At 53.4% G+C, this 13,611-nt stretch overlaps 3 protein-coding genes across 5 annotated transcripts in view; 1 reads left to right on the plus strand and 2 right to left on the minus strand.

The window, feature by feature from the left end:
- The first annotated feature begins 6 nt into the window (after window positions 1-6).
- On the plus strand, window positions 7-3,681 carry Mrps7 (mitochondrial ribosomal protein S7). The gene is made up of 5 exons (XM_004630096.2): window positions 7-188; window positions 700-891; window positions 989-1,052; window positions 1,762-1,929; window positions 3,076-3,681. The coding sequence occupies exons 1-5, from the start codon at window positions 106-108 to the stop codon at window positions 3,295-3,297; spliced, it is 729 nt and encodes a 242-aa protein (XP_004630153.1). The 5' UTR covers window positions 7-105; the 3' UTR covers window positions 3,298-3,681.
- On the minus strand, window positions 3,560-9,372 carry Mif4gd (MIF4G domain containing). Its single transcript, XM_004630097.2, has 6 exons — window positions 7,012-9,372; window positions 6,658-6,789; window positions 5,337-5,446; window positions 5,016-5,171; window positions 4,805-4,897; window positions 3,560-4,305 (listed from the first exon to the last, which is right to left on the minus strand). The coding sequence occupies exons 2-6, from the start codon at window positions 6,737-6,739 to the stop codon at window positions 4,078-4,080; spliced, it is 669 nt and encodes a 222-aa protein (XP_004630154.1). The 5' UTR covers window positions 6,740-6,789; window positions 7,012-9,372; the 3' UTR covers window positions 3,560-4,077.
- An 80-nt stretch (window positions 9,373-9,452) lies between these two features.
- Slc25a19 (solute carrier family 25 member 19) overlaps window positions 9,453-13,611 on the minus strand; it is a 26,978-nt gene continuing 22,819 nt past the window's right edge. For all 3 annotated transcript variants that reach the window (XM_023714168.1, XM_004630099.2, XM_023714169.1), the window contains 3 exons: window positions 13,056-13,239; window positions 12,096-12,226; window positions 9,453-10,167 (listed from right to left, as the gene is read on the minus strand). In XM_023714168.1, the coding sequence (XP_023569936.1) occupies window positions 9,985-10,167; window positions 12,096-12,226; window positions 13,056-13,239 (498 nt within the window). In that variant the 3' untranslated portion in view covers window positions 9,453-9,984. The remainder of the gene's footprint in view (window positions 10,168-12,095; window positions 12,227-13,055; window positions 13,240-13,611) is intronic.

A 13,611-nucleotide genomic window follows, 5' to 3' on the forward strand; every position in this document is an offset into this window, starting at 1 on the left:
GTCAATGGCGTGAAATACAAGTTTAGGGCCCGTGGAGTCCTGCACCAGTCTCCTCGCGCAGGCGCGCCGAGGGCAGTTCTGGTGGGGTCCTCGTAGCCGCCCAAGATGGCTGCCTCCGCGCTGAAGGCTGTGCGATCCTGGGAGGGCCTGGCCCCGGGGGTCACCTGCGTTGTGTGGCGTGTTCCAGGGTGAGAGGAGGCGAGCTGCTGGGAGCGCTGCTTGCGTCTTCAGAAGGAGCCTGCGGGGAAGGGAGGGAGCCGCAGGCAGTCGCGCTGGACCCTGGAGGTGGCACTCCAGGGGGCCGAGATAGATACCCGAATTCAAATCTCTTAAGTTAGCTGCGTGATCTTGGGCCAGTGTGTAAGCTTAGTGACTGCCCAAGTCTTATCTAGGCTGAAATTTCAGCCCTGCTAAACAGCTCAGAGTGGAACTGTCTGGGCGTTGCGAGTTGGGGAGGAGACATGCTTTGGCGGGGAGCCTGCCTTTACGTCAACACTTGAAGAAGGCTTTGCCGGCCCATTGGAGGGAAGCCCTCCTACCTCTTGGGACAGAAGCCAGAATTTTTGCGGTTCAGGTTTAGTTTGCAATCTCCGCCGTGCCCTCCCTTTTTGACGGGCTGGTGATCGTGCCTATTGTGAAGTCAGGCTTATTATTCATTTGTGGAGTCAGCTTTTCCCTCCGCCTCTTTCCCCCTCTCAGGCTAACCCAGGTGCGGTGGAGCCGCTATAGTCCGGCCTTCAGGGATCCTTTAGTTGATAAAGAACATTACCGCAAGTCCGTGGCCGAGCTCACCGAGGAGGAGAAATACGAGCAGGAGCTCAAGAAGACGCAGCTCATCAAAGCAGCCCCAGCGACGACGACATGCTCCGTGTTTGCAGACCCAGTGATCAGGTTAGAGGAAAACGCACTTGTTCCGCGGACGGGGACGTTCGGTACGGACTCCATGGTAGAGGCTTAGGAACTAAACATGTTGTTTTTCTCCTTGAAGTAAATTCACCAACATGATGATGAAAGGCGGAAATAAAATCCTGGCCAGATCCCTCGTAACCCAGGTAACCAGCTCCTCCACCTCTCTTACCTTTCTTTTCCCTCTAGCTTTGTACTATGCTTGGTTCTTTTAGTTTAGCCTAAAAATTAGAGGAAGGGTAGGTAGGGAGGTACCTCATAGCACACCTGTAACCGCCGCACAGTGTGGGGCTGAGCCGGGAGGATTTCAAGTTAAGGCCAACCTGAGCAATTTACTGCGACCTTGTCTCAAAAGTAAAAATGGTGCCAGGAAGGTAGCTCAGTGATGTAAGTGTCAGCTTGGCAAGAGCAAGGTCCTGAGTTCCATCCCTGGTATGAAAAAAAAAAGTAAAAAGTGCTGAGCTCAGTACTATCAAATAATATAATAATAATGATGATTATAATAGTAATAATAAATTCATAGGCCTGTCCTTAAAATAACTTTCCTATATGTGTGGCCATTTGTCTAGGCGCGCTGAGACGACATGGTGGCATGTGCCTGTAATCCCAGCTCTTGGGAGGCTGAACACAGGTGGATCACTACGAGTCTGATCTACATAGAGAGACCCTGTAGATCCTGTACTAAATATAAAAAAAAAAAGCAGGGGAAGCACTTGACTTTGTCTTGCATGTGCTGAGGGAGGGGCTGCACTGCTGTAGAAGAATTGGATAATGGAAATAAAAGAGCAGGATGCTAGCGAGCTGAATAAGCTCTTAAGGCAGCCAGGTGCAATCTCGAACTGTCTCTCTTTGCAGACTCTGGAAGCTGTGAAAAGGAAACAGTTTGAGAAATACCATGCTGCTTCTGCAGAGGAACAAGCAACCATTGAACGCAACCCCTACGTCATCTTCCACCAAGCCCTGAAAAACTGTGAGCCTGTGATTGGCCTCATACCCATCCTCAAGGGTGGCCATTTCTACCAGGTGAGTGACGTGGTGAGAAAGTGCTCATCACGTGACACAAGACAGGTGGGAGGCCTCAGTTGATGGCTCTCTACACGCTGAGGACTTATTTGGGACCTTTGGTATAAAACTCCCATCTTCTTCTTTTTTTTTTTTTTCCAGAACCGGGGATTGAACTCAGACCCTTGCGCTTGCCAGGCAAGCACTTATTCTACTGAGCCGTCTCCCCAGCCCTAAATTTGAACTTTTTTTTTTTTTTTTTTTAAACTCCCATCTTCTGGCCAAGTTTAGTGTTGTACACCTGTAATCCCAACAGTTAGGAGGCTTGAGGCAAGAGGATTGGCTTCAACTTTGAGGTCCACCTATGTTAACTGGTCAATTTAAGGCCAGTCTGAACTGCATAGAGAGACCCTGTCTCAAAAACAGGAAGAATCCTATTTTCTAAGAGCCCACTTTTTCTCTGCATCGTCCTGTACTCTAAAATGTAAACTTTCAGGCAAGCGCAAGGTCGTCAGTTCAATTATTGGTACCAAAAAAACACAAAACAAACAAACTGTCAACATCTTATAGGAAGACATGGGGTATCCGAGATGGGTATCCCGGATCGCTACACCAGGGCTAACATAGTGCCTGGCCCATAACTGCTGGTTCATCAGTGTTGAACTTACCTAGGCATCTGTGATGCATTTATTTTTCATTTTTTATTCTAAGTAGACTTCCTTGGTGTCTCCCTTTTTAGTGTAAACTTCGTAAGAGTAAGAATTTTCTTACTGTCTGCACCTTTATTGTCTAACATGGAACTTGGCATGTAGTGCGGGCAAGTGACTCTTGTAGTTTTTAGGCATCCTTTGTCTGAGGTGGTGAAATCACCCTCGTAGGAGGATTTTTGCAGTTGCTGCTTGTATCAACTTGGCAAAGCTTCCATTTAAGAGAGAAAGAGGCCAGTGCTTAATGAGGTTTACCAAGTGAATGTCCTTTGTGTTTACTACTCTGAGGTCACCCAGAAATGGAAGAAGCTCAGAGCAGAAAAGACAGGCCCCTTTCCTTAGGAACCTTACGGCTGGTCCACAGGGAATACAGGGTGACTTGTTAGGGCAGGAGAGGCAGGAGGCCCTAGCCATGGTGGGCCCTCGGATTAACTGGCCTGTGTCCTGTCTCTTCTCCCAGGTCCCTGTGCCCCTGCCTGACCGACGTCGCCGCTTCCTGGCCATGAAGTGGATGATTACTGAGTGCCGAGAGAATAAGCACCGGCGGACACTGATGCCAGAGAAGTTGTCACATGAGCTGCTGCAGGCTTTTCACAATCAGGGCCCCGTGATCAAGAGGAAGCAGGACATGCACAAGATGGCTGAGGCCAACCGTGCTCTGGCCCACTACCGCTGGTGGTAGAGGAAAAGGGGCAGCTTTGAAAGAAGCCCAAGGCTCTGTATCTCTCTGAAATGGACTGGGTGTTAAGGATGGAGCTCCTTTTTGAGAATGATGGAGACGCATGTTTATTGTCCATTTACCCTTTTTCACTGGAGTTAGAACTGGCTCTCTGTGTCCTGTCGCCTTGTAAAGAGGAAACTTGGGAATTTTCCCTGGGAACCTCAGGGCCTAGTCTTCCCTTTCCTTGGCTCAGGACAGACCTTTGGATGCAAAAGGAAGATACTGTAGTAGCAGAAGATTTATTAGAAAGCCCTCTCCCTGATACAGAAGTACCATCGATTCAAACTCATTGGAGGAAATGGGCTTCTCTCCACAGTGGTCCTTATAAAAAATGTAGAAAAAGCAGTTGCTGTGGTAATTTGTGCTCTCCCACTGCCCTCAGTATCTTGAGACAACCAGTGGCTGTGGTTGCCCCTTTTATAGATGGAAACTGAGGCAACAGGTACTGTTACACCAATGGTTGTACGGTGTGGTGGGCATCAGGCATTGCCCTTCTCTGTGTGGTCCTGATGCGTGGTGGTAGAAGCTGATAGGACTTGGGAAAGAGGGGACAGACGTGTGCCTGGGGGGCGAGTCTTTGGTATTTCCCCAACAGCCAGGTGGGGGCAGAACCACAGTGCAGTTGGGAAGGTCTGCGAGCCTAGTAGGGAAAGCCTTTGGGAGAGGCAGAGACGTCCCTGCCGGCTTGGAAGGAGGGCTGAGGAGAGACCAGTGTTACAGGGAGCAAGTGCCAAGCTGGAACTAGTCAGAGACTTCACTGTAGTAATACTTGTGGGCAGCAGGGGTGGTCTTCCAGCCAGCAGCCCGGAACTCAATAATCTCTAGCAGCAGCAGCTGGGCCAGGGAGCTGAGCCCCGTTGGGAGCAGGAAGCCATCCCGGATCAGGACAAAGAGCTCATCCATGCGCTGTCCATTCATCTTCTCCAGCTGTTCCCCAACCCGGTGCAGCTGCAGCACCAGGCAGTCTACCTGCGGGGGCAACGGGGAGACCCCAGGTCAGCCCTGGCAGGGCCAGCCTATTGCTTGTAACGTGGGAGTGACGAGTGCTTGCCCTTCATGCTCATTTCATCCTCGTCCTCCAATCACTTCCCCACATCTACATAAAGGAACACAAGTTCAGAGACTCGCCTAGAACGTCTGGCCAGGCATGTCTCAAACTGCTAACCCCACGTTGCTGGCTCCCCATCGCTGCCTGACGTGGGTTTGGTTTCTAGGCCATTTTTTTTGCACCCAAAGCTGGCTGTGGTCTTGCTATCATTGCTTGGCTTTCCTACCCAGAAGGAAGCTGCTGTGACAGTTTTGCCTGCTGTCTGTTCCAGACTCAGCTGCTTGTCTTATAACTGGCCTGACCGGCCTTCAATGCACCCCCCACTCCCACTCTTGCCCAGAAGTGATGCCCTTCAAGGCCTCTGCTCAGCTGAGCCCAACTGCTGCCACCTCCACAGCCGTCTGCTCCTAGGCCACCTACCTCCTCCTCCTCATTCAGACTGTCTGGCTGGGCCAGCCGGAAGAGGCAGTCATAGACGGGATTCACCAGGGCCATCATGGGCATGTTGTTCACCTGTTTGGGGAAGGGGAAGAGAAGCCAGGGTGGCAGTGCTGGTGGCCATGGAAAGCAGTGCAGCATGGCCCTTGGCATAGAGGCCATCGCCCCCCAGGGTGGCTGTCTGGGGCCTCACCCTTAGGTAGTCAAAGATGTTGCAGATAAAGGTGACATAGCAGACCCAGCCCTGCAGGGAGCGTGCTCGCAACTGCTCCCGGGTCTGGTACTCCTGCTGCAGCCGGTTGAGGAGTCCACGGCGGAAAACACTCTGGCCTGCTTGCTTACTCTCTGCCTGTGCGTCGGGGAGACAGTAGTGAGGGCGAGGGGGTGGTGCCAACACTGGCCCACCTGTCCTACTCTTCTCCCTGCCCTTTGCATCTCTGTCCTGCTAGCTGGCCTCTGCCCACTCGAGGCGCCTTCCACAGAGCAGCTCCCTGTCTTCTGCCAACCCCCCAACCTGAATGATGGCGTAGCACATGCGTCCTGCTTCCTTGCTGAACACACGGTCCTGCAGAGAATGGTCCACAATCACATTGGCCACTTTCTCCAAGTCCACAGCGCCTGGATCTAGGGTAGAGATAGGAGGGGAATCTAGAACTGCCTGCTGATCACATTTGCCTTCACCTGCTTCCAGAGGGATCTGGGATGTTCACAGTAGTGCACTCCCACTATATGCTTAAATTTAGAGTCGAAAGGGATGTAACTCAGTGGTAGCATGTCCTTGCCTGGCATGGACAAGGCCCTGGATTTGACGCCTGAAACTGCAAGAAAAAAGAGGTAAACTTTACAGAGAAGTGGGGCATGGTAAAGCAGGGCTGTAATCCCAGCATCTGGGAGGCTGAGGCAGGAGGATTGCAAGTTTGAGCCCAACCTGGGCAACTCAGCAATTTAGGAAGACCCTATCTCAAAAAAAAAAAAAACAGAAAAAAACAACATTCAACTGGGTATGTAATTCATTGTGAAGACTCTAGGTCCAGACTCCAGTACCGAAAGACAACACAAAACCCTAGAACAAAGGCACAGTAACTACTGGTATAGATGAGCAGCTCCAACCGTCACTGTCCAGTTGCTAAATAGAGAAACCAGGGATGGTTATGTGGCTGGGAGTGGCCAAAGCACAGTGTATTTTATTTTTTGCGGAACCGAGGATTGAACTCAGGCGCTTGCACTTGCCATGGAAGCGCTTATTCCACTGAGCCATCTCCCCGGCCCCAACAGTGTATTTTATTATGTCGCACATCTGGCACTGGGTTGAGGAAGGAACACTGAACCCTGAGTCTTCCACAGAAATTTCACAGAATAGGGTTCCTGTAACAGGCATAATGCCAAATTTCAAAAGAGCAGACTGCAGTGCCTCCCCCACAGGCGGAGCCCTGCACTTGGGGGCTTGCTCATTGTTAGCCAGGTCAAACTTCTGTCCTGAGTGCAGCAGGAAGCCACTGGTCCAGAGCAATTACATATCTCCTCTGCCAAGCCACTTTCTCCCTCCTCTTTCCCAAGGCAGGGCGCAGCACACATTTAAGAGATACAGAAACCAGCAAGTGAAACGTTAAGGTTTAAAGGGTAGGAGCTATGTACTCTTTCATGAGTACTTTTAAAAAGGCTTTACCGTGGGAGAGATGACTTTGTGATTCATCCTCCCAAATATTGACCTAAAGGTAGCTCGTCTTTCCAGTGCAGGCATTAGCCTGTGACTTGTATTCTCAGGAGGTGAAGGGGGAAGAGGGCTTGTGTACTCCTTCAGCTCCTGCCTGGCTCCCGAGGCTTCCCCGGCTCACCTTTGAGGGCCGTTTTCAGCAGCTGCTGGGTCTCTGCATCAAAAGACTGGATTTTATACTCTTCTCTACCGGTCTCCCCCATGACCACTCAGCCCCAGCAGCTCTTCACTGGTCTGGGACTAAGGACAGCACCTGAGGAAGAGAGGAGGAGAAGCCTGAGAAGTGCAGCACGTGGCCGCAAGTTCCCAGTCCTGCCAGCCAGCGCTCAGGACGGGTGCACAGGTCCACGGCATTCGGCGGGTGGCTGACAGCCCGCTGAACTTGGCTTCTGGTGGAGCTGGAGGCACCTGCTTCTCGGCTTAGGAAACCCCAGACGTTTGGGGTAAGACCTAGGACGACGGCGAATGCACCTACCCGCGGGTCCCAGCAGGAGGCAGGGTGTTGTCAGTCGCTGTCAGGTAGATTTGGGGGCAGGGTTCGTGGAGCTGGAGGTGCGGACTTTCCTATACAAATCGGCCTGGAAGCTGCTGTCTCAGCTAGATTCCGGGCCAGGGACAGGCCGAAGGCTTCCAGCTGCGGGCCGACGCACGCAGCAGGAGTCTCAGCCCTCGCTCCCACCTTCTCCTCCAGCTTTCGGTCCACACACCCCACCCCCGCGGCCTGCGCGGGCGGGTGTCGGAGCCGGGTCAGCCGCCGCTGTCGCTCGGAGTCGGGACTCCTACTGTCCCAGCCAGCTTCGACTGGTTAAACTGGGCTCCCGCGAGGCAGAAACCCGGCCCTGCCCACTCGGGACTCCCAATTTCTGAGCTGCATTCTGGATCTTTTTCCTTAAAGGTTGTAGTTCCCCTCGGGACTCGGCGCCCTTCCTCCGGCCAGAGAATGTGACCCTAGGGGTCCTTACACCGCAGCAGCCTCCCCACGCCCAGCACGCCCTTCCCGCCTGCGCGAGGCCCGCGGCGGAGGCCGCCGTGAGGAAGCCCACAGCCGACAACCGCAGAGGCGGAGAGGCGGCGAGAGCGCCCGGCCCCACCCGCCGGGCGGGCTCCAGCGCGTGTGCCCGGGTTACGGCGCGCGCCCGTGAGCGGGGCCACTAAGCGCGGCGCCCGGCGGACTGGGGAGCTAGCGCCCCCTGGCGGGCAGAGCCGCCCTCGTGTTCCGTCCGCCCCGCGGGGGAGGTAGGACGTAGGGCCGAGATGGGGGCGGCGCGAAAGTTGGGGAACACTGCCACCACCGTGGGGAGACGCTCGCCCCACGCCGGTCCCCTCCTCACCCGGGGCGCTCTGACCCTGGCCAGGACCACGACGGCTCGGGTGCACCTGGGCGGACCCGCGCCTCGGTCCCCATGATATCCTTGGTCTTGCACGGTGCCCACCCCGTCACTAATTCCGAGGCGGAGCTCAGGTGACCGAGGTCGAGGAGACTCACCAGGCCGCATGGCGCGGGAGGAGCTCTGGAGGGCGTGGGCCGAGCGCCTCAGGCGTTGGGACTGGGGCCGGCGGACAGTGCTCGGGCAGCATTCACCGGCCAGCCCTGCCGCATCCGCGCCCCCACCCAGGCTAGGGAAGGCGAAGGGGGCTGGGGCGAGCCCCACCTACTCGCCCTTCTGCTCCACTGCCCTGGCGAGTTTCAAATCCAAGGGCCAGGCTATGGCTTAGTGGGTGGCTCGGGTGGGGTGGGGTAGTGAGCTTTGCCGCTGTCCACCTCCAGCTCAAGACCAAGTCCTGATGGTGGAGTCGCGTGGCAAACATTCTCTCCTCCGGTTCAAGAGCTGCCAAAGTGGTCACAGTTCTCTTGTCCATTATTTCTGGACATTTCCACTGTGACAGGAGAAGAGCATAAACTTGAGTGGAATTCCATAAAAATACATTCAGTCGTGGATTGCGAATATAGCTCAGTAGTGGAGCGTTTGCCGCCCACGCTAAGATTCAGGGTTCAATGCCCAGCGCTGCAACAAAACTCAAGCAGTTGTCCAGGCCTCCTATGCCAAGCCCCTGGGTGTGCTTCCGAGTGCCCTCCAGCTGCCACCTGGGACCTTCAGGTGCGCACTCAGTGGGGGGGAGGAGCATCCACACGCTGGGGTGGCTACGGGCAGATGCTGCTCCCCTCGAGGCAGAGGCCGGAGCGCTAGGACAGGGCAGGGTAACCACCCCCGCCAAGCCTACAACCACACACGGGGCAGGAAGACTCCATATTCCTTTCTTTCGTAGCCCTGTAACCCGTTTCTCTTCTGCATCTTGACATATGTGTGGGCCCCTGGGTTCTAATGATCCCGTGTGCCAACTGTGCCCTTGCCAGGCTGTCTGTCCTTCAGCTGCTTCAGGGCCATGGCCACTCCAGGGTCACAGAGGACACATGCAGAGCCAAGCTGGGCCTTGGAGGAGTCTGAATGGGCAGACACCAGCTGGCTGGCTGAGCTCCCCACCCTCGAAGGGCTTATTCAGCACCTAGTGAACAGGGAGCTATCCAGGGCAAAGGGCTGCGCCTTGGTCCCTTCCTGCTCTTCAGCACCTGCGCTCGGACCAGATCCATCCCGGGAGGCTTGGCCTGGTGCACCACCCTTTACAGACTCATAGCCCCAGGGCCTGGACAGCTCAGAAGCCGGGGACTCAGCTGGGACCCGCTCCCCTCCAGATCTCAGAAAGGGGCTGCAAGTGCTGAACCAAGTAGAATTTGAGGAAGGCAGGGTCCCTTCCCTCATCCTCTTGGCAAGGATGTGGGGGGTACAGGAAAGAGGTCAGGCTTGGTGGCTCATGCCTGTCATCTGAGCACTCAGGAGGCTGAAGCAGGAGGATAGCCTCAAATTCAAGGATAGCCTGGATTACATAGTGAGACCTTGTCTCAAAAAAACAAAGCAAAAGGTGGAAGAGTAATATAGGGAATGTGTCTTCTGCTTTAATGTCTGTTGAATAAGTTGATAGAAAAAAGCTCAAGTGTGAAGACCAGACCTCTGCAACGAGCCCAAGCCCAGCCTTCTGCCCTGGAGCCTCAGCCTCTTCCAGAACTTCGAGAGTTCTCCCAGCAGACTGGCTACGAAGGGAGGGATGACACCCGATCCTTCTGGGCGTGGGATGGGCAGAGGAGAAAGGACTGCAAGCTGCTGCCCACTGGCGCTGGTCCCACAGCCGAGTCCTGGGTACTGTTGTTCTTATGTGGAGAAAGTCCCTGCTCTCCGGTGGTGTCCCAGCTGACAGGTCAAGGTTGCCACCCTGCTCCCTACGATACCTGTTGCTCACGACACCCCTCCCGGTGCTCAGTGCTGGGGCCAGGCAGCATTTCTCAGTGCAACAGGAGCTCCAAGGCCAAGTCTTGCTTCTTTTGGGAGATGGCCTCCAGGCAGGTGCTTATGCACTGAGCAGATCCCAGGCCCTCTTCCTCCCGTTCTCAAAGCTAGCTGCTCTCCTTCTTCATGCAGTGGAAAAGGTTACAGAAAAACTCATACCAGAAAAACACAAAGCCTGTGGAGAGGGCAGCCTTTAGCAGGCTTGGGGACAGACCCTTGAAGAAGCCGTGGGTGCCTTCTTCGTGCAGCACCTGCTTGGTGCAATCCAGGAGGCCCCTGTAGCTCCGCACCTGGGGAGAGGAAGGTCACGTTGAAGAGCAAGTTGGTGAACACAGGGATGCACCTGCATATCACAGCTCCTGGCAAATACCTGCCAGGTGGAGGAAAGAACACGAAATAGACGCTTTCATTCTGTCTATTCCAAGTGGGCTAAGTCAGCCTTCACAGATGAAATACCAGGAAGTCAGCAGCTGGACAGAGCTCCTTGCTGCTGAGGAGGCCTGGGATTGCTGTGGCTCTGCAGGACCCAAGGGCCATGCCGGATCCCTCTCTCCGAAGTGTTCTGGATTCTTTATTCCATTCAACCTCATTCTCCCAGGCAGCTCTGAACCTCACTCTTGCTAACTCAGTGTGACCAGTGCTGGACCTGCAGCCTGGCCTCCCTGCCTCCCTTCATCACAAACGACTGCCAGACCCATGTCCCTCCAGTGCCTTGCTCCCCTGTGAAAGCTCCAGTGACCCTTGATGGTGACATCACAGAATCAAGGCCAAGTTCTCTGGCCTGGTGTTTGAGGCACTCCACTATTTGGCCTCAACCTCTCTCCATGACCCTGGCTCCCACTGGTCCTTCCCTGAGCCTCCTCTGTTGGCCCCAATTGAGGGCCAAACTAGCATCCCAGTCTTCCTTAAGAGCAGGGCTTCCTTTGCTGGGTGTGGTGGTGCACTCTGTAAGCTGAGGCAGGAAGATCACCATGAGTTCAAGACCAGCCAGGGCTATATACTGAGTTCAAGATCAGGTTGGACTATACAGTGAGACTCTGTCTCAAAAAAAGTCAAACAAAAACAAAAACAAACAAAAAAAGAGCAGGGTCTTGTTCTTCCATGCTGGATGCTGTCCCTGATCTAAATTCAAACTGTCTTCAGGGCAAGTGGGTAAATGGAAAGAGGAAGTTACAAAGCCTTGCATTTAGGCTGGGGAGATAGCTTGGCCATCTAAGTGCCCAAAGACTCGGGTTCGATCCCTAGTACCGCATGCAGTGCAGGCCCCAGAGCCCCGCGTGTGCCACGGCAACCACCACAACTGGGTGTGGTGATGCACATCTGTAATTTCAGAGCTCAGGAGGCTGAGACAGGAGGATCACTAGAGTCCACGCTGCATAGTGGAGACCTTGTACCAAAAATAAAATAAAAGCCTTGCATTTGGTGTAACCTCATACTTTTTAAATTTTTTTATTTTTTAATTTTTACATTTTATTGATAAGATATGAGGAGACATACAAAAATACAAACAAATAGTTGCTTAATTGCTTTGTATGTTTTGATTTCCCAGGAGTCACACTGGTTTCTAACCAATGAAGTCCATTTAATTAGTTTTTTTGCCCTGTTGGTTCTAGAAAGACTTTTGCCTCCCAAATGGAATGTATCAGGCAATAATCAGTTGACTTTCTTTTCCACTTTTACTCTCAAATATGTAAACATCTGGAGCCAGACATGGTGGTACATCCCTGAAATCCCAGCACTTGGGAGCCTGAGACTGAAGGATCACTAGGAAGTTCAAGGCCAGCCTAGTCTACATAATGAGTTCAAGCCCAGCCTGAACTGCACAGCAAGGCCCTCTCTTAAAAAAAAAAAAGAGTAAGATGTAAACAGTCAATAATCAGAGTTGTTGAGGCCAGGGAGATGGCTCAGTGGAATAAGCGCTTCCCTGGCAAGCGCAAGGGCCTGAGTTCAATCCCTGATTCCGACCAAAAAAAAAAAAAAGGAATAATCAGAGTTGTTGATCTTTTTGAATTTACTATTAAAACATTAGCTTCTTTGGGGACCCCATACTTTTTAAAATGTATATCTGTGTTTACGCAAAGAAAGAAAACTGGAGCGAACAGGCCAGGCCTGTAGAGGCCAGTGCTGCCCACTGGTCAGGGGCTGGGTGTGGCTCCCTCCATGTGCCCAGTGAGGGCCCGAGCCATAGCTGTTTGTGCACAGCGGCATGGTGGCTCACCTGGCCGAAGGCAGCCCTGGCATGCTCAAACCCGCCAACCTGAAGCCGTTTCTTAAAGAGGTCCAGGGGATACGTAAGGGTCTTGCTGATGAGTCCAGCGCCAGAGCCACAGAGCAGGTTTTTCAGGTTTCCTGAACCAGAGAAGCAAGATTGGGGTAAGAGTGGGATAAGGCAATTAAGGATGATGTCAAGGTCATTAGGGCTAATTCTCCAACAAACCTGAGCCCCATAAGCATCCTGGGATCTCAAGGGGGAGCTTAAGAGCTCAGTGCAGTGTTGCAGTCCTGTCATCCCAGCAGAGGGGAGGCTGAGGCAGGAGGGATCTTGGAAAACCAGCTTGGGCTACACAGTGAGTTCAAGGCCAGCCTGAACTACACGGTGAAACGCTGCCTCAAAAAAAAGAGGGGAGGGGCTGGGGAGATGGCTCAGTGGAATAAGCGCTTCCCTGGCAAGCACAAGGGCCTTGGTTCTGAAAAAAAAAAAAAAAAAAAAAAAAAAAAAAAAAAAAAGGAGGGGAACTTAAGCTCCCTGGCAGCATGAGCAATAACTGACTGCAGGCTGGGCGGGGCAGGGCAGCAGGGCGAGTCTATGCAACAGCCTCCCAGCTGGAGGCCACAGGGCCAGCAGGCAAGCCAGAAGATTCAGATCCATGCTGGAAAAGGAAAAATATGTTCCTCCTTGCCAGGCAACAGCAAACCAATAAACCAAAACCAATAGGCAGTTTATAAGTTGTGTTTCTGAGAAAAAAAACCCTGGGCCAATCACCAGAAATACATTTCGGTGACACTGATGACAGGTGTGGAAAGAGTTGGGCGAAACAAATTCACCTCTATGCTGCTGGGCTTGCACATTTGGTTGGCTGTGCCACAGGGCCAGGTACAGAGAACAGCGGTGCCTGAGCCTTTCCTGACTCAGGGAGAGACGCGCGTGGCCGGGATGACGGCTTGTGGAGTGGCTCACCCGTCTGCTTCCCATCGGCCGGGATGGCCCAGTCGTAGGCGCGCTTCAAGGACTTGTAACAGGAGAACTGCAGCCCAGCGTAGGGGAAGATGGCAATCAAGGTGGGCGCCAAGCCTTTGTAGAAGACCAGGGGTCCCTCAGTCCTATACATGGTCACCACGGCGTCTTGCAGGGTCTTATAGACCTGGACAAACACACAGGCCCTGTGAGGGAGCTCAGCGAGGCAGGAGGAGTCCTGCACTAGCCCACATACCTCTCTCCTCGCATCTAAAAACACAGCCAACAGGACCAGAATTTTTCCTGCCATGAGGATGAGCCAGGAAAACACTGGACAGAAATGCAAAGGCTGGGGCTTCTGGCAGCTCTCCATTCTAGACCCTGACATGACTGTTACGTGTGTGCAGCGTTGGCGAGGCGGATGTGGTGCAGGGAGGATGCGGGGAAGGTGGGGCTGGAGGACCACAAGTTTGAGCCCAGCCTGGAGAAGGTAGTGGCTTAGTGAGACCCTGCTCAAAACAATAACAAAAAAACCTAAACAACAATAAAAAAAAAAAAA

Source organism: Octodon degus, unplaced genomic scaffold (assembly GCF_000260255.1).
Source record: "Octodon degus isolate 3935 unplaced genomic scaffold, OctDeg1.0 scaffold00033, whole genome shotgun sequence".
NCBI lineage: Eukaryota > Metazoa > Chordata > Mammalia > Rodentia > Octodontidae > Octodon > Octodon degus.